This window comes from Mangifera indica, chromosome 10 (genome assembly GCF_011075055.1).
Source record: "Mangifera indica cultivar Alphonso chromosome 10, CATAS_Mindica_2.1, whole genome shotgun sequence".
NCBI lineage: Eukaryota > Viridiplantae > Streptophyta > Magnoliopsida > Sapindales > Anacardiaceae > Mangifera > Mangifera indica.
In genome coordinates, this window is record NC_058146.1 from 3,974,631 (window position 1) to 3,994,071 (window position 19,441).

Here is a 19,441-nt window from a genome sequence, read left to right on the forward strand (position 1 = left end):
TTATTTTAGTAATCTATCTTTTATTCTCTTGTTTGGTTTATCAGTAATAAAATATTACAATAATCTTCTATTATCAATGCTAATGTGACAGGTAATATAAGTGGTAATCTGATTACCACATTCACTTTAGGTATTTAAATATTACTAAGGTAATTTTGATTTTATTATAATTATATTATTATTTATTAATTTTTTGAGACAAAAATGAATTTATTTTTAATTAATATGACAAATAATATAAAAAATATTTAAAAATAATTATATTCAAGGCATTTAAATAAAATAATTTACTAATAATCTTTTATTACCTTTAACTAAACACAATAATTATTTATACCTATCAAATTTTATTAAATATAGTAATCATTTATATTCAGTAATCTTCTAAATAATTTATCTTCAAGGTAATTTTTATTTTTTGGTAATATAATATTACTCAAACCAAATGCTCTCGAAGATTTAAGTTTTCTCTCTCCATTGTTTTTGATATCTCTCTAGCATCTTCCTCCACTTTGAATTGTCGTTATCCTCAAATAAAAATAATTAACATAGAGAAAAGATGCCGAAAAAGGGGAGAGAGAATGAAACTAGTTAGTTCGACCAAAAAAAAAGAAAGGAGAAACCTGAGGGGGAAATAAATATTTTAAAGTTTAATTCTGAAAAAAATTATTAATTTTATAAATTTAAGAAGAAAATGGATAATATTTTATTAGTTAAATAATGATTTTACTTATAAAATTAATTATTTTTATTAATTTTATCAGTCTATGTGTAAAAGTTTAGATTTTCGATAATTACTTTGAGAGGGTGGGTTTGCATCAAACCTTTGATGGGACTAAGGCTAGACTCGAACCGAACCCGAAATGAGCTAGCCTTAGCCGAGGTCGAGCTCAAACTACTCGTCAGATTTTCTAATTAAAAATTTTGATACAAAACGATGTCGTTTTGATCAATATGTATTAAAACGACGTTGTTTTAATAATGAAAAATGAATTGAGCTGAGCTTAAACTCGACTCGAATATATGTGAACCGAGTTCAAACTCGATTCGACTTAAATCCAGTCCTAGATGGGACATAGTCATTTAACCTTCAAATTACCAAACGATGTCGTTCTATATCTCCTTCTCATCAACCTCAAAGCGTCTCTTGCACTTCTCCTCCGAAACATCCCCAAATTTTCAGTAATCAATCGAAATCCCTTCCCAATGGAGATGGATTCTGTCCCAAACGGAAACGCTACCTCCGCATCGCCGCCACAAACCACCACCCCGACCAACGCCCCAACGACCCCCTTCTCGAAGCTGACGCAACTCACGGAAGCTTTAAAATTGGAGCATCAATTTCTGAGAGTCCCGTTCGAGCACTACAAGAAGACAATTCGAGCCAATCACCGCGCCGTCGAGAAGGAGGTTAGCTCCGTTATCTCTGGAGTTGCTGACATGGCCGATTCAGATAACTTTTCCAAGGACGACGCTGTTAATCACCTCAGGTCTCTCGTGTCGAGACTCCAAGGGCTGAAAAGAAAGGTTAGTCTATGAATTTGCTTTATATTTAATTTTTTTAAGTATAGAGCGATTCACTCGTTTTGCGGTTAGTTACTGTGTGAGGTAGAGATTGGATGAGCTTTGGATTCGTGTGGTGAGTTCTTACACATTTTGAGGCTGTAACATGCAAATTTTGTGCCTTGGATTGTATTTGAACGTAGAGAACCAATGGTGGTTTTTAGTAACATGGAATTAGAGCATTCGAGATTTTAGTTTTCTGACTTAATTTTGTGCTGCCACAGACTGGTATAGAGTATGTTTCTGGATTTGGATATGATTTAGTTGTAAGAGTCCTATTGGATTTTTGTAACTGGTATGTAGTGATATTAAAATCTTCTGATTTATTCAACTTAAATTATATTGTTTCCATCTCTGTGCTTGACAGTAGTTTTTAAAGATTGGTTATAGCTTTCAGTTATTTATGGTAAGTTTTCTAATGATGCAGTTAGAAGAAGGGAGTCGAACAGAGCATTTGCAGGCACAGAAGTGCCGTGCTCGACTCAATCACTTAGAATCAGCGGATGCTGAGAATTTGTCAGAATGGAACAACATGCGAATGAAACGTATCCTTGTGGACTACATGTTGCGGATGTCATATTATGACACTGCACAGAAGTTGGCAGAAAGCTGTAATATGCAAGTAAATGGGCATGCCTGTACCTTTTTTTATGCAATTAAACTTTTATTTGGATTGCATCTTGAGATATATTTATGTTAGGCTTTATTTCCAGCAATAAGATATTTTGTAGAAGCATATTACTAATATATTAATATTAAAATTTTCTGATACTATAGTTAGCATCCATCATAAGTTTTGGGGTTTGATTTGTTACTTAATGCCATTGATTTGGATTTTTTTTTTAATTTGTCATGTATGTCAGTTATAGGATTGTCTATTTATATCTTTGAAATCTAATCAGAGGGCTGGTATTAACTTCATGGATTTTATTTTTATATGGTATCATTGGTTATGTCTTGCATCTGCTGTATGTGATATAGATTATGTACATAATTCAGTTGATCTTTATGTGCCAGGATCTTGTTGACATTGATGTATTCCAAGAAGCCAAAAAGGTTATTGATGCTTTGCAAAATAAGGAGGTAGCCCCTGCTTTAGCCTGGTGTGCAGATAATAAGTCCAAATTGAAGAAGTCAAAGGTACTTACTACCATTTTAAGGGCTTTTTCATATTTGTGGACCACAGGAGCTTTGCAAGCAGCATAGATGATGTACTTGTATAACCTTATTCTTGAGATTTTTTTTGGTTAAATTATGAGACTATGATGTTTGTTAATTTTTTGGTAATTTGTATTGATTATGATCACTTTGCTGGTGGCAGAGCAAGTTTGAATTTCAGCTGAGACTTCAAGAGTTCATTGAGTTGGTGCGATCTGAAAACAGCTTGCGTGCCATTACTTATGCTCGAAAATACCTTGCACCATGGGCAGCTACCCATATGAAAGAGTTTCAGCGAGTTATGGCAACTTTGGCTTTTAAGAGTAATACTGAATGTACTACGTACAAGGTGTGTATTATAATTCATCATGACAGTAGGTCAAAGGACTGGTTCTTAAGATGGAGTTACATAATTTGTTGCTTCCCTTCGTCCTTTGTTGTCTCATCAACTGTTATTCAGGTGGCTATCATTTGAGACTCTGATCAGTTAAAATTGGGTCTATATATATATATATATATATATATATATATATATATATATATGAATGAATGAAAGAATCTTGCACTTTTGTGCCACAAAAGCTTGGAAACAGTGTATAAGTGAAGCATTGGCTTTTAATTAGATTCTCAGCCTTGATAGCTTTATTGAATGGTTATTATTATTTTTTTTTATGCAATTTGGAAACAGGTGTTCTGGCAATACTAATACAGTGGCTTTGCTTTCCAGGTTTTGTTTGAACCGAAGCAATGGGACTACCTGGTGGACCAATTTAAACAGGAATTCTGCAGATTATATGGCATGACCCTGGAGCCATTGCTGAATATCTATCTGCAAGCAGGCTTGTCAGCTCTGAACACTCCGTATCCTTATTCAGTAACTTGATATCTGCTTTTCTATTGACTGCATATATGTGATATGAGAATAATGAGGATTTAGTAGTGTTGGTAGTGCATAACTTATAATGAGAGTATAATCTTGAATCTGTGTGTAGGGGTTTGGGCTGGGGGACAATGGTGGGAAGGACCTTCATTGTTGAATAAGAACTGTGGATGTGGGTCCTTACCACCATTGAGCATAGCTTCTCTGGGTTTTTACAAGGTAATTTAGATAACCAGATTTTTGTAGATTCTTTGATAGTAACTCATTGTTTATGCTACATTCCTATGGCATGTGGTGTAGATCTAATTATAAACGTAACGATATCAGACTTTTTAAATAATGGGCTGCTGATTCTTCAATGATTTGCAATCTCATGAATTACCATTTGTTTGAAAAAATTATATGACAAAGTTTTGTTATCATCATCATGCTGCTGTGACTGAAGCTGAAGCTGTACACTGGGCGTTTAAGATCTTCTCTATCACCATTTTGTAGCTGTTTGTGCATTCCTGCTTTGTATACATGTATATTATTTGCCTTGACCTGGTTTAGATACTGCTACGAAGATGATTGTACCAAGGAGGACCCATTGTCACAGGAAAGTTTCCGAAAACTAGCATCACCATTACCGTACTCCAAGCAGCATCACTCAAAACTTGTTTGCTATATAACGAAAGAGCTAATGGACACAGAAAATCCACCACAAGTGTTGCCAAACGGCTATGTCTATAGTACCAAGGTTTGCATTTTCTGGATGTAAACTAGTATAGTAAGCTTATGGTTGAATGAGCTGACAATTTTTCTGCTATGCCAGGCTCTTGAAGAAATGGCCAAGAAAAATGACGGTAAAATAACATGTCCTCGGACGGGCTTGGTGTGCAACTATTCAGATCTGGTGAAGGCCTACATATCATAAATCTCTCTGGAAACCTGATGAAGTGGAGACTTCCTCTGATGCTGTTGTGGTTTCATTCTGCACCATTTGTGGATTCTTTTTCCTTAAGTTTCAGAAATTTCTTAATCAGCAACTAGGTAAATCTACCGACACCTTGGCGTGGTATTAGTGTTGGAAGGTAGCCACCTGTAGATATGCAAAAAAGCAGCTGAACATTTTTTGGTGTTATCAATATGGTTTCTGTGAATGCAAACAATAAAATAACAGCTTTAATTTCACCTGCGTTGATTTAGCATTGGCTCCCTGAAATTGTTATAAATCTACTGAGGCTAATTTTACTTTTGTTGGGAGAGGAGTTAGATGAAATATTTTCAAAGCCTTTCTCTTATGCGTTATATTGATAAGATTAATGATTTATAATGAGACATTTTACCCTGTAACCGATTAGCCCATGCTTAATAACATCCATTTCAACCATCTACAGCCATGACTTGCAAAATAATTGCTCAAAATAAGATTAAGTACCACAAATAAAAAGTATCTGGCAATCTCCAAGTTAATAAAATACTGGGTTCAAAACTACCAATACAATGTCTGTGCTAAATTCTCTGAATCAGAACGTGCAACCTAAGCTGCTTTTAATTGGATTCGCTGCCTCTTGGGGACCCATGATTATCATCATCATCAATAGGGCTCCTATCATCCCTAGGGATTGGGCTAAGGCTGCGGCTGTGGCTACGGCTATGACTGCGCCCATTCTCTTCAGCAGGGCTTCTGTAACTACCATCCCCAGGGCCATCAGCATCATCAACAGGGCTTCTGCTCTTAACTCTTGGACTCCCACTATACTCTGATCCATTGACCTGCCTGCGTTCCCTTGGGGATAGGCTACCTCTCTCTTGTGGACTTCTTTCATCTGGAGTTACACTTCGCTTCCTCCCTTTAGATGGTGGTGGTGAATTCCTGCGTCGCTTAGGGCTCCTGCTGTCCCGTGAGCTCCTTGATCTTCTCTCCACATGTTCAATACTTCGTTCTCTCTTCACAGGCGACCGTGATCGACTGGAGAATAGGAAATTATTGAGACAATTAAAAAAGGCACAAATTATGAAGCTATGAATAGAAAATCACAATTAAAACTTCCTCCAATTCTTTAAATTGCATGAGTGCCTTTTCCAGAATAACAAAGAATATAAAACAAAACCTTGAACAAAAATTTATTCAGACTTAATAAATGCAGGAATTAGTTTGTTTTCAGGTTGACTTATACCAGCCATGTGCCTTGCCAGTATCACCCATACCTGGTACTGTTTCTGGCTTCAGTAAGAGCATTAAAATATTTCACAAACACAGGTAGAGTAAGCTTTTGTTTGGGAGAAGACATCTCAAAATAATAACATGCTGTACTGGCGCATCAACAAATTTAATCACAGTATGTACACACTTTTGACATAACCAAATCAATGGTAAGAGATGATAAACATACCTGTCACTACGGCCTCGGCTGTAACTGCGGCTCCTACTTCTAGCACGGCGAGGAGAAGGTGAACGCGAATAAGTCCTGTCATGTCTACACCAAATCATCATCCACTAAAGATATGTCCCATTCCCACATTAATGTGATGAACAAGAAAAATTAAAATCAGTAGAAAAGTAACTGAAAAAAAGAACACATACCTTAGCTTCTTTGGACTGTTTTGACAATTTCTTTCAATGTGGCCTCGCTCACCACAGCGATAACACTTATTCTTCCAGTCTCCAGCCTTGCAGTCCCTGGCCCAGTGGCCATCAATTCCACAGTTGAAACAGCGCCCCGATCCAGGAGGAGGACCTCTACCAAGATACTCACGAGATCCACCAGGACCACGTGGCCCCTAAATGCAAGTGAAATCATCTTAGCATTGTAATAATTCAATTACAAGGAAGACAGAAACACTTACACATTCAAAACCCTTTATTCTTTTTAGTGCCTTGAAAGGTACAGACGTTGTATTTGAAACCAAGCCCCCTAGGAAACTTTTCAAGAAAAATTCTTCTATTAGTACTTACCCCTTTAGCAAATTCCACAATGATACGGCTCCCATCAACATCACGACCATTTAAGCTATATCTTGCATCATCAGCATCTCGAGGGTCACTAAATTCCTGTTATCACAAATGTTGAAAAGGAGGCGTACGGCAAGATCATATTTGCGAGACAAACAAAAATAAAGATGAGCATGTGAGACTGTGCCTACGCTTATGTGCAAGAGAGGGAAGAGATGGAACAAAGTAAAGATATACGTACAACAAAGGCGAAGTCACGCTTCATATCCACATCGCGAATTCTGCGTAAACAGGTGCCAGAAACAGTAAGGCCATCATGACACAAGTATTGATGGGTTGATACTTCGCCCTCACAGATGAACTAAACACCACTTTGAGATTCTTGCCATTTCCATAAAAACACGCAATAACATTATAGAAAGACTCGCCAAATCCACCAAGGTCAACCTCTCACCATAGACCTCCAGGTTAGGCAAAAGCCCAGAAACCTTCAACAAGATCATTCAAGTTAAACCACACAAGACACGGGGAGGGGTACAACTTTCTCACATATATATTGAAATGTATATTCAATGTCAAGCACTTAATAAGGCTTGGCAAAAGGCTTAATTTCCTTCTACACACAACTAAATTCCCTAAACCCCATAGCCCTATCAAAATCCATCATAACACACTGCATGAAACAGGTAGAGTAACCCCTAACAACCATAAGACTAATCAATCCAAAAGAGAGGCTTTCTTCACCATTCACTGGATAGGGTTTAGTGGAAGAAGATAAACAAGTGACACCACATCGGGGACAAGTAAAGGTGTCTAGTTATTTTCAAGCCAGTATCAAACGACACAAAAAGCAACAACGAGTTTTGAAGTTCTTATAATTACCTTCCATATCGGCCAAATATGTCCTCAAGATCGCGTGATCTAGTTCGCGAAGCCAGGCGACCAACATAGAGACGCGTTCCACCATAACGGTCATCATACCGAGGCATCTTTTTTCCTGCAACAAAGATATAAAAAACCAAAAGAAATTACAGTACAACATAAACAAGCATTCAATTAGACTAACAAATATGACAACGCCGTCGTTCAATTCTACAAGGAATTAACAATCAAAATTCATAACTATCATTCGTCAAATTGTCATGAACAATTGAAGGCATAATTAACAAATAATTATCATAAAAACTTTGAAACGGACACCTAATAAGCAGGTTTTATCAAACAGAAGTAAGTTTGTAATTGATGAAGGAACCGTACAAATAGCAAAGAAGGAATTGTAGATGGATCGATGAAGGAAGAGAGACGTACCTGACAAAGGAGGACAAGGATACAGATTTTAGAGTGGAAAGGAAGAAACCCTAGATTTCGTTTCGAACGAGAGATATGCGTAATTCTCTCTCCGTTTATTTATAACGAAATATGAGAGGAGCATTTGGTGCGTGTGGATAAGTCACGCTGCTCTTAGGCTAAATGCCCTTTGATTTGTTATGAATTACAATTGTAACATCGTGATTAAAGTGATTATATTAATAATAATAATGTCGAAGGACTTATCCCCTCCAAGTTTTCTCTTTTCTTATGCTTTTGATATAGAGAGTCAAACTTAAAATTTTATCGGAAGAAATAATAATTTATTTTTATTTTTAAAATTAATAATTTATTTAATTAAATTTTATAAAGTTTCTTTCACCCTTACTATTTAAGATTCTTATTGTTAATATATTATATGGTTAACAATTATTTTCATCAAAATTTAAAATATTATATTTATACCTTTAAAAAATTTATTTATTCTTTTCAATAACTCTTTTTTTGATTATTTATTTCAATGTATTATCAATATCATAATAAACATTTTCTCTCTCTTTTTTATAGTTTTTTAGTATGAAAATTATTAAAAATTTAATTAAAATAATTAAATTTATTTCAATTGATTAATGTGATTTGTACAAATAAATACGATGATCTATACAGCGGTTGATATATAAAAACAGTCTAATAAATAATTTTATAATTATTAAATTAAATAAATAATAATTTGATCCTAATAGGTTGGTGTTCCTACCTATTCCTCCGTATGCGGTTGCTCGGCTGGACGGTCCCACCAAAATAAAGTCGTTTCGTTTTTATCAAATCTTCGCACAAGACTTTGACCCATGAAACAAAACTTTCTAAATCTTATTATAAAATTTTAACATCATTGATCTGTTATTGGATTACATATGAATACTCTATAAATTATATTTTCACCCCAAAGAGAAAGAAAAAGTTAAATGAATAATAATAATAATTAAAAATAGAAATATGCACTTAAGAGTCTAAAAAATATTATATTCCAATGGGATAAATTCAAATTTAAATTTAAAAATTTATTATTTTTGAACTTAAATTTCAATTTTAAGGGTGTTCGGCTTATGAAACTTTTAAACTTAAAAAATTTAATCGTTTTAATTAATACATATCAAAATAATATTATTTTAATATTAAATTGAGTTTAAAATTTGATTCGAATTTAATTTTTTTCAAACCAATTGAATTTAAATACTTTTAAAGTAAACTCGATGAGCTTGAACTTAAGTTCGAGCTTAACTCTATAAAAACAAGTTGAATTTGAGTTTGGATGAATTCAAATTTAATTCGATTCGAATTTCCCATACTTAAAACAGCCAAAGTAAATAAATAACTACTGTTATTATTATATAAATCAAAGCCCATTAGCACAAATAATTAATTTTCTTTCTCTACCAAGAAACCAACTTCAATCTCTCTCTTGTCCGATACGTTCCGATTCTCTTTATATCGGGTCTCCTTCTCGTTTGACTCTGTTCTACCTTCTTCTTTATTCACTAATTTTGTTCATTCTAAAAAAATCATAAATAAATTGTACTTCTACACGTAAATGCATAAATCTTTTCTCTGTTCTTTTGGTTGATTTTATTATCTTTTGATCCCAATAGTTTTTTTGTCTGAAGTTAATCGATTTTGAAGGTTTTCTAGATTTCTTTTCTACTTTGGAAGTTTAAGAGTGGTTCATTAAAATTAGGATGTTAATGAGATGATGAATCAGGGAGGCAATACTCAGACCGTCGCTTTACTTGACCCTAATTTGGTGGAGGTAAATATTTTTTATTTGTTTTATGGTTTTAATTGAAATTGATGAATTGTGTTATATAGGCTAGTAGGAATTATGTATACGTTATTGTTAAATTCATAGGTGGAATATGTTTAGTAAAATTTTTAGGATTTGTTTGGGTTTATATGTTCAAATATAAAATTTTGTTGATCTAGTGGATAAATCAATTAGAATTAGAACATAATGCACTATTTCTGTGATTATATAATTTTCATGCTTGTGTGAGAATGTTGAATGGTGGGTTTGAATGGGGTACAGGTTTGGAACTGAAGTAATAGTAGTGGATGAGGATATATTGAATTCTGTGTGAGGTTGTGATGTCCTTTAGCAATTTGGAGCAGAGTGTAGTAGGAAGGAAAAATTGTTAATTTATTTATTCTGGTTGTTTTATAATTGAATTGCAATTCTATTGCGGAAGTTTGTAGCATCACTTCTAAATGTTCATCCTTTTTATTTTAGTTTTTGATTCTAGTGGAGGTGATGAATAATCGTTTGGTTCAGAATTTTTGCTGGGTTTAGTTTCTTACTGGATCCAAGTTGGATATATGAAGAGGGTGGCCTACTTTCTATTTTCATTTTCTCTAAGTCTAATTTTGTCAAGTCAAAGAGCTCTTGTTTCTCACTGTCTTGTATATGTGAACTCTGCTTATTGACGTACCGCAGAATGAAAATGAGTATAGCTGTTTGTTTGCAACATAAAGGGAATGTAGCGTAATGGTATGAGATGAGCTGTTTACTAAATTAATCCTTGAAAACTACCTGAAAGCACTATATAAAAATAATTACATCCTCTCTTTTAACCCAGTAAGTTTCTCCTATGGATATTACTGCTCCTCTACTTGATAAATTAGCTGTAATAAGTAAACTTATTAAGTTTAATTTGAAAATTTGACATTCTTACCAATTTACATTATGGTTACAAAATATCTGTTTGGTTTTAAAATATTTAATAATGTTTAGGCTATTGTAACAAACAACAATTTTGGTGTATTCATCTTTAAATAGGAGCCTCTCCAGTTGGTGGTGTAGGTGGCTTGGTGATAAGTTGCCCTTATTGCATCCTGCTCAATAATTAGATTCATAATCTTTATATTCTTTGTACATCCAAAATTCTTAATATTTCCAGTTGAGTGACCTTTTTCAGTTTATGGTATTTCTTGTTTGGCTACAATGCTTTCATCTGCATAACATTTTCGTTTTATTTTTTTTCCAGAACCGATATATTGTTGATACTAGCCAATCACATACGTCATATCTTCCCTCAACAACTGGATCTGGAGCTGTTTCATGGAATGCACATGGTGTGGATGGTGGCGCCACAGAGAATGGAGTTCTTCTGAATTCCACTTTTCACCATGAGCAGCATACAGAACCACTTGTAAGGGATGTTCAAGATGGAGTAAATGTGACATCTGCAGTGAGTTCATCAAGTTTAGGAACAACTGCTGTATCTGAACACAGTGGCTATACTCCATTCCCAAATTCTAGTGATCCATACAGTTTTGGAAACACAGGATACCCTGGTTACTATAGCAGCTATCAGCAGCAACTTAACCATTCGTACTCTCAACCTGTTGGAGCATATCAAAACACAGGTGCTCCTTGTCAGCCTATTTCTTCGTTTCCAAATTCAGGGTCTTATGCTGGGCTTACAAGTTATTCAGGCACTTATTACCATCCTGGTGATTATCAGAAAACTGGAAGTTACCCAAGCAGCAGTTACGAGAGTCAGATGAACTCGTGGAATGAAAGCAATTACGCAAATTATAATCCACATCAGTACTCAAACTACTCTGCAGATGCAAGTGGCGCTTACAATTCTGGTACTGCAGCCACACCTTCACTGCAATATCCACAACAGTACAAGCAATGGACAGATTATTATGATCCTACAGAAGTTACTTGTGCTCCAGGGACAGAGAATATGCCTGTTGCTACTACATCTAACCAGGTGCCTACTGTTCCTGTTGTTACTGCTGGTTACCCAACCACAAATGGCCTGCCTCCCACAACTTACCCTTTGCCCTGGCAACAGGATTACAGTTCATCACAAATGCCTCCATTGCAGGTTTGGTTTTTCTTTCATATGAGGTGTGGGTGAAATTATATGGCCTCATACACCTGCATAAGTGAGGTGTTTACAGTGACATTTCATACATATCTTAATTTTAGTAACAGCTCCTGATCAGGTTATAACATTATGACTGAATGTGGGCTTTAGGAATGGAATTACTCTAATTTTATTTTGATTTATCAAGATTTGAAGTGTTCAGGAAGGTTTGGTGTATTTTGTTTAGCATGTCATACAATTAATTACCTGTCGGCATTTACTTGGTGACTCAATTAAAAGTTCTGTGCTCAGGGAGTGTAAACATTGAACATAATTGTTAATATGATGGACCTGTTAACTTTCTGCTGCTCTCTCATTGTTTAGTTATGTCATCTGATGATGTTATTTAGTTAGATAATGATATGTCATCTTACTTTGTCTCCCTTTTCAGCCTACTGCACCAATCAATGGTTCTCATGATAGTTACTGGAAACATGGGGCTCCAATTATCCAAAATCACCATATCAGTCATTTGCAGCCGCAGTTCCAAAAGCCTATGGATTCCAAAACTCCTTATGATAATTTTCAGGAGCAACAGAAAGTTGCATGTCCTCAAGGACCCAATTCGTCATGTCCCACTGCGCAACAAACACTTCAAAGTCTTCAATCACCACCTATACAGACACCTTTTCTAGATAATCAAAGAGCAAGCAAATTGCAGATTCCTACAAATCCTAGAATTGCTTCAAATTTGGCCATTGGTTTACAGAAAACTAACAAGGATAGCACCATAGCCCCTACTGCGGCAAAACCTGCTTATGTCTGCATTTCAATGCCAAAGCCAAATGAAAAAGTTTTGTCTCATGATACTGCTGATTCAATACTCAAGGTGAGACTTCTGTTAATTGTAAAATCCTAAGTGGTTGTTTACTTGCCTCCTATAAGTGACATTGACTGGATATCTTGTAAATCAATGGGATTTATGACTATAGTCTTATAGGATTTAATTTTTTTCCTTTTCTTCAGTATTTCTTTTTTTTAAGGAATGAGTTGTTTTTTCGTTTGAACCAGAAGATTGTTATATCATCTACTTCCTAAAATTCTAAATTTTCTTTCACTATTAGAATATTTAAAGATTTTCATCCTTTAAGTATGTGTAATATCATGTAGAAGGGTTTTGTGTACTATTTTTATGATGAAAGTGGTGATCTTTGTCCATCAACTACTGGCTTTATTGTTGCTTGCAGCCTGGTATGTTCCCTAAGTCACTACGGGGTTATGTTGAAAGAGCCTTGGGTCGATGTAAAGATGATACAGAGATGGCAGCTTGTCAAGCTGTCATGAAGGAGGTAGGCCTACTTACTACTGTATTTTTATATATTTTGGAGAAGCTTGTTGAGAAAGAAATGTGCTAGTAAACTAATTTGGAAGTTATTTAGGTAGCAGTTGTTTACTCCTAAGTTTGTAATGTGCAGTTGATTGCTAATAATTCTCTCGGTGTGGTTTTGAGTTTGTTACTGATTATGGTGGCTTGTGTCAGAATGTAAAAAACTTGCTTATATTTTTCTTTTAATCAGAATGATTGTGAAGATTCAAACAAATTAAGAAAAGGTACACTTAGGAGTTTAGAGCAACATGTTTGATTAAAAAAGAGTTTGGTGGTAACAAATTGTCAAATTTTATTATCTGTGATGAAAAAGATGTAATGTAATTAGAAAGGTGCAGTTTGCACCACTCATGATTTATGTTATTGCTGTATAAGATTCTGTCTTTGATAACTAAGCTAAAGAGAATTTGATGCACATCTGAAAGTTTAACGTATCACTCAACACTTTTGTTATCTATTCTTTAATTATTTTTGTGCCATTAGAGATAGGAATCTTTCTGTAAAGTCTTATCTCATGCATGACTTTGCCTCTTTGGTCATTAGATTTCCAACTTCCTGAATTTGTTTGTTGCAACAGATTAAGTGGTAGGCTTATTACTTGTTTTGGGCTTCACTGTCAAGATAATTTGATGTGGTTTATATACTGATTGATGCATGTTTCTGCAGTACCCTGTTCTGATTTAGCAAAAATATCTGATAAGTTTCTTCTCCCTTTTTTTTTTAACCAGATAATTTCTAAGGCAACAACTGATGGTACACTATACACACGGGATTGGGATACCGAGCCTCTTTTCCCTTTACCCAATGAAGAAATGCTCCATAAAGAGTATGTACTTTCTCTCTCTTCCCCTACCTCACCCCTCAAAAGAAAAAACATAAAATTAGTTTGATTTACCTTTTTCTCCTGAACCTCTGTATAGATGTTTTAGGAATGAAAATATGCTGTTACTTTTGATATTAGTAGTGCTCTTTTTTCTTTTGCTAACTCTTTTATAAAGTTATGTGCCCTCCAGCGGTATGCAGAGTTCAACTTCTGTTTCTGCATTACCAAAGTATAAGAGGAGTCCAAGTAGACGAACCAAAAGTAGATGGGAACCTCTACCAGATGAAAATTCAGTTAGCAAGTTAGCTTCTCTCTGTAATGATACTGTAAAATTTAGTGGTTGGACTAATTCCAATGAAAAGGATAAAAAGGTATTGTATCATTCACCTTTTAGCTCTTTTTATATTTTGCATTGTGGTGGAGCTCCAATTTTGTTGTTTTGTACCCAATTCTTGACTTACCTTTCTAGAGTTGTATGTATTTGGTTGAAATACTAATGTTTCAAGTTGATTGAATCTATTGCAGCCTTTAAGTGGGAATATGAGCAAGGAGAATGGCTTGAATAATATTAAATTTCTTTTGTCAGAGCATAAATCAGCAAATAAAAGTTCCCAGAGGCCAGTTAAGAGGCAGCGTCTTGCTGCTGATGGTTTTAATGGTCCAGATAATGGTGATGCATCAAGTGATAGTGATAAGGAACAAAGTTTGAGAAGATATTATTCTGGTGCTATAACACTGGCTAATTCACCTGAGGAGAGAATGAGACGTGAAAATCGTTCCAGGCGTTTTGAAAAGGGCCAAGGAAATCGAGCAGAAACTAATCACATAAAGCCTAGAAATGCTGGTGCTGGAAGCTTGTATGTGCGGAGGGCTAGTGCCTTGGTGATTAGCAAAAACTATGAAGATAGTGGCAGCAGGGCTGTGGAAGACATTGATTGGGATGCTTTAACTGTTAAGGGGACCTGCCAGGAAATTGAGAAACGTTATCTGCGACTCACTTCTGCACCTGATCCTTCTACTGTACTATCACTATCTTGTTTCATTATTTTCCAGGCCTTATGAGTTGAAACAAAATTAATAAATGTTGAATTATTGATATTGTTGGCATAATACTTTCTCTTTTTCAGGTAAGGCCAGAAGAAGTGTTGGAAAAAGCTCTTCGTATGATTCAGAATTCACAGAAGAACTACCTTTACAAATGTGATCAGTTGAAGTCTATTCGTCAAGATCTAACTGTACAACGGATACGCAATCATCTAACAGTTAGGGTGTGTATGATATCAGCCTGTATTTCTTTTCATTTCATCCTTCCCCCCATTGCCCTTTCAATTAAAGGGATAATTTTCTTTGTATTTTGATGACTTTTTAACTTTTATGCTAGTTTTCTTTACTTATCTTTGAATTGCTTTCAGGTTTATGAAACTCATGCTCGATTGGCAATAGAATATGGTGATTTGCCCGAGTATAATCAGGTTCTGGCCATACTATTGACAAAAGGCATTTTGAAATTTTCTTCTTTGGATGGATTTTTTTTTCAGCCTTCATTGAAATTGTTATTCTGACTTGTTGCTTTCCTTGATGTGTCTCTGAGGCTAGAGTTGATTTTTTTAATGACCATCTTTTTGTTATCAGTAAGCTGTGCAGTAACTTTGAAGGTGAAATTTATTGTGGTAGTGCAATTAATTGTATTTTGATATCATTCTAAAGAATGGGCTCTTGGAAAATATTGTGGATAAGATATCTCAGATTTTAAGTAATATTCTTTGGTCCTTTTGTATCAGTTTAAACTTGTAAGGTTGTGTAGTTCCTAAAAATGATGTTAGAGCTTGATTAACAGTTGTCAGAAGTTGTCTTGTATTTGTGTTTCTATTCTATTACTTTATGGCAGAGTCAGTTGGGCTTGTGTTTGGTGTCTTTTTGAACACGATGGACCTTATAATTAAATACGACCATTTTCATTTTGTATAAAATGCTTACATATTTCTTGTGAATCTGAGTTATTCTCTGACTTGGTTTTTTTTGGGATTCAGTCCCAGTCTCAGTTGAAAATCCTTTATGCTGAAGGAATTGAGGGATGCCATTTGGAATTTTCTGCCTACAACTTACTTTGTGTTATCTTGCACTCTAACAACAAGAGGGAGCTTTTATCAGGGATGTCAAGGTTAGTGACTGCTGCAGAAAGATGACTGATTCTATTGATGTTGTATGTTTGCCTTCTTGCCTTCTATTTGTATGTTGTTATGTTACCATCATTAACTTGAAATGTGATGTTGATGGATATTAAGAATGCTATGTTGTTTATTTTTATATGCTTATCTGAGCCTCAGATCTGTTAATCTGGGAAAGGACCTTTTGAAGTTTAAACGTCATTCACAGCCTGTTGTTGGGTGATTGGATCTTAAACTAAAGTTGCATTCCATAATGCTCTATATCATTTAAATTTAGGTAGAATAATTTCAGCCTTGTCGATAGAATGAAGTGCAATTTTTAGCTTTTATCTATCTAGTCAAATAAAATTTTTCCATACTTTGTTCACTTCGTGTCTAGAATAATCATCCAGAAACATGGTAAATTGTCTTTAGTTACTAGAAGTAAAGAACTTAGCTGATTTAAAGAAGCTGAAAAATTTTAAGATGGTGAAAACGTTTGAGTGTGCTCTGCCTTATGCATGCACATTTATGGTAGTAGGGGACTTGCAGTCTGCTCTGCCTTGGCAACAATAGAAGCTCTGGTTGAAATTTAAATGTGAACCTTACCTGAAGCTAGGTGTGGTTTCTCTTTGTTAGGGGTTAGATCCAACCATGTTCAAGAATAGTGTGTTCCGGGGCAATCTGTGTTTGCGAGCTTTAACATGGTTGGTGCCTGGGCCTAGCTGTGAGCTGTAACAAAATTGTGGTTTCCATGTGCCTTCTGTTATATTCTATTAATGCATGTATTGTGTGGCCATCACACATGGAGTTCAAGTTGATGAAATATCTTTGAGATTGAAATGCTAATGCAAAATCTCAATTGTGTTGAGCTGTCAGATTATCAAATGTGGCAAAGGAGGACGAAGTAGTTAAACATGCCCTTTCAGTTCGTTCAGCTGTTACTTCTGGAAATTATGTTTTGTTCTTCAGATTATACAAGACAGCACCTAACTTGAACTCTTGCTTTATGGGTGTGTATAAATCATTGTAACTATCCGCAATTTGATAATCTTATATTGCAGTATAATATATAAGAAGAGTAAGTCATTTCTTTTTATTTTGGCCTTTTCGCAGATCTTTATGCAGACAAGATGCGTTTTAAGGCTTTAAGCTGCATGTCTCGATCATATCGTCCTACAGTACCTGTATCATACATAGCCCAGGTCCTGGGCTTCACTAGTGTCACCCAGACAAATGAAGGATGTAATGAAAAAGACTCAGATGGAGTAGAGGAGTGTGTGGAGTGGCTGAAGGCACACGGTGCATCTGTTGTTGCAGATAATAATGGGGACTTGCAACTTGATGCAAAGGTATGTTTAAACTGGCCTAGCCAAAACACATTATCTGTAATAAAATTTCACGCCCTCCAAGATATCACTATTATTTTGAGGGAGTTTTTTGCATTCAACAAAACCCTAGCTGTTTTTGGTGTGGTTGCAATGACCGAAAGAGGTGTTTCTGATGTGCAGGCTTCATCATCTTCCCTATTCATGCCAGAACCAGAAGATGCTGTGTCCCATGGAGATAGTAATCTTGCAGTTAATGATTTTCTAACAAGGGCATCCTCATTGACAAGTTGATTGTGCTTGATTTCATTTGACAGCTATAGTAAGAACTAAGTTCAGCACCCATTGACAAATTTGATTTAGCTGCAAGGAGAATGATATGAGTTCCCAATCTGCTGGGAGCTTGCAAGGGACGGATTGGCTGTAACTTTTAGAAAGGGTATAGATCACAGGCGTATCGAATGGTTTTTTTTTTTTTTGGGTAAGTAGGCGAATCAAGTGTTGTTCATACAAAATTGTAATTCAAATCCCCCTTTTACAAAGTTCGGAGAGGGGCCTGAGCCAGTGTTAGATGTCATTTTTGATGTGAAATTCGTCATTCTTTCTGGTGAAGATTTATTTTCTCTTTGGAATGGACATAACAAATCAATGTACCACAAGGAAATATAAGCAAGGTTAAATGTTTGTAACAAGTCCTGCTTTATTTTTGTTTTTTCTTTTAGAAATTCAAAGCAAGGGACGTTTAGATTGATTCGCTTTTCAAATGCATAGGTTGCGCATAGGGATGGCAACGGGGAGGGGTGGGGAAGGGATATCAATCCCCGTCTCCGTACCCATAGGGGATATCAATCTCTATTCCCAGCCCGTCCCCATTACGGGGATAACAAAGAATCCCCGTCCCCGCGGGGAAAAATCTCTTCCTAATACCTGTAAATATAAATTTTAATTCTTTCCTATATTTTAATAAATAAAATAAATCATACTTTTTCAAAATATCACTTGTTACAAGAGCTATAAAATATTCATTGTTATTTTAGTTCAAATACAAAGTTTTCACAAAATTTAACAATATACAATAATCAATCTCTTCATTAGTAGCTCTTTATGTTAATATCATCATTAATTCTTCATGTTGATATAAAACAACATTTTAAAAACTAACCTGCAATAATCAATTTTAAAAGCAACTTACATAGGAAATATTAATGAATTTGTAATTAAAAATGTTAAACTAATTAAAATATACTAGAAATTATTATACTAATATATTAGATTTAGGGGTGGGGCGGGGTAGGGATATATGTATCCCTGTCCCCGATTACAGAGATTTTTTTCATCCCCATCCCCATCCCCATCCCCATCCCAGCCTCTTTCCCCATTTTTATCGAGAAATCCGCTTCCCGTTAAGGTCGGGGCTCTTAAAGTCGGATCCAAATTATCATCCTTAGTTGTGCAGCCTGGTGGCGTCTGGCCAAGCCAAATAGAGGCCTCTGGTAGAGGCATTTCAACTGGTCGTGCGGTTGCAATCTCAGTCCAATGGCAAGCCTCAACCACCCTCTAATTGACGGGCAAAACTGAATACCAAAAAATACATTTGATCAAGAAATACTACATAAATGTGGACAAATTCTCATTCGATGGAAACCAACCATTCTCTTTACAATCCCCAGCCCAGCCTCAGTGAGTTCTCTCGTAGCTTATTTATATATGTGAAGTAGTTTTAAAAGGATTGAATCCTACATTGCCTAGATGTGTCCTCCCTTTATGGTTCATAAATATACTTTCTTCGTAGGCTTGTGACGAGTTAACAAAAAAGGTTGGTCTTGCGTTCCGTGCATAAGAACCAGGCCAAAAGCGTTTAGCTTACATGTAAATCAATGGAATCCCCCTTGTACGTTAGAGAGGTAACGTGTAGTCCCTTTTTATGTACATCATTTTAATTATTTCATTTATATTTTGCAAAAAAATAATTATTTCAGTTATGTTGGACTTAATTTTTACTATAAAAGCCCAACATAACTGAATCATACAACA

General features: G+C 35.3%; 3 protein-coding genes across 7 annotated transcripts; 2 read left to right on the plus strand and 1 right to left on the minus strand.

Annotated features, from left to right (window-relative positions):
- Positions 1-1,115: 1,115 nt before the first annotated feature.
- LOC123228087 (protein MAEA homolog) lies at positions 1,116-4,774 on the plus strand. The gene is made up of 7 exons (XM_044653289.1): positions 1,116-1,527; positions 1,991-2,185; positions 2,581-2,703; positions 2,885-3,070; positions 3,449-3,582; positions 4,154-4,340; positions 4,416-4,774. The coding sequence occupies exons 1-7, from the start codon at positions 1,207-1,209 to the stop codon at positions 4,515-4,517; spliced, it is 1,248 nt and encodes a 415-aa protein (XP_044509224.1). The 5' UTR covers positions 1,116-1,206; the 3' UTR covers positions 4,518-4,774.
- A 213-nt stretch (positions 4,775-4,987) lies between these two features.
- LOC123228089 (serine/arginine-rich splicing factor RS2Z32-like) lies at positions 4,988-7,983 on the minus strand. 4 transcript variants are annotated; one of them, XM_044653291.1, is made up of 7 exons: positions 7,848-7,983; positions 7,422-7,536; positions 6,781-6,820; positions 6,543-6,638; positions 6,171-6,367; positions 5,980-6,054; positions 4,988-5,555 (listed from the first exon to the last, which is right to left on the minus strand). In XM_044653291.1, exons 2-7 carry the CDS (start codon positions 7,526-7,528, stop codon positions 5,135-5,137), a joined length of 936 nt encoding a protein of 311 aa, XP_044509226.1. In that variant the 5' UTR covers positions 7,529-7,536; positions 7,848-7,983; the 3' UTR covers positions 4,988-5,134. The 4 variants fall into 4 exon arrangements, with proteins under 4 accessions (XP_044509226.1, XP_044509225.1, XP_044509227.1 ...); XM_044653290.1 differs by having other exon boundaries at positions 5,980-6,063; XM_044653292.1 differs by having other exon boundaries at positions 5,980-6,063; positions 6,781-7,027; positions 7,848-7,895.
- A 1,282-nt stretch (positions 7,984-9,265) lies between these two features.
- On the plus strand, positions 9,266-18,099 carry LOC123228090 (SAC3 family protein A-like). 2 transcript variants are annotated; one of them, XM_044653295.1, is made up of 13 exons: positions 9,266-9,654; positions 10,886-11,740; positions 12,174-12,611; positions 12,970-13,071; positions 13,838-13,935; positions 14,108-14,303; positions 14,458-14,952; positions 15,060-15,200; positions 15,345-15,404; positions 15,963-16,093; positions 16,959-17,092; positions 17,196-17,431; positions 17,591-18,099. In XM_044653295.1, the coding sequence occupies exons 1-13, from the start codon at positions 9,595-9,597 to the stop codon at positions 17,699-17,701; spliced, it is 3,057 nt and encodes a 1,018-aa protein (XP_044509230.1). In that variant the 5' UTR covers positions 9,266-9,594; the 3' UTR covers positions 17,702-18,099. The 2 variants fall into 2 exon arrangements, with proteins under 2 accessions (XP_044509230.1, XP_044509231.1); XM_044653296.1 differs by having other exon boundaries at positions 14,123-14,303.
- Positions 18,100-19,441: the final 1,342 nt, after the last annotated feature.

Bases quoted from the DNA above. Each gene is read 5' to 3' on its own strand.
- LOC123228087 (XM_044653289.1), top strand. From the start codon at position 1,207: ATGGAGATGGATTCTGTCCCAAACGGAAACGCTACCTCCGCATCGCCG. The intron at 1,528-1,990 runs GTTAGTCTATGA...CTAATGATGCAG, and splicing joins TCCAAGGGCTGAAAAGAAAG to TTAGAAGAAGGGAGTCGAAC. The intron at 3,071-3,448 runs GTGTGTATTATA...TTTGCTTTCCAG, and splicing joins CTGAATGTACTACGTACAAG to GTTTTGTTTGAACCGAAGCA.
- LOC123228089 (XM_044653290.1), bottom strand. From the start codon at position 7,528: ATGCCTCGGTATGATGACCGTTATGGTGGAACGCGTCTCTATGTTGGT. The intron at 6,064-6,170 runs GTATGTGTTCTT...GATTTGGTGTAG, and splicing joins AACAGTCCAAAGAAGCTAAG to ACATGACAGGACTTATTCGC. The intron at 5,556-5,979 runs GTATGTTTATCA...CCTATTCTCCAG, and splicing joins AGCCGAGGCCGTAGTGACAG to TCGATCACGGTCGCCTGTGA.
- LOC123228090 (XM_044653295.1), top strand. From the start codon at position 9,595: ATGATGAATCAGGGAGGCAATACTCAGACCGTCGCTTTACTTGACCCT. The intron at 13,072-13,837 runs GTAGGCCTACTT...TTTTTTAACCAG, and splicing joins GTCAAGCTGTCATGAAGGAG to ATAATTTCTAAGGCAACAAC. The intron at 13,936-14,107 runs GTATGTACTTTC...TCTTTTATAAAG, and splicing joins GAAGAAATGCTCCATAAAGA to TTATGTGCCCTCCAGCGGTA.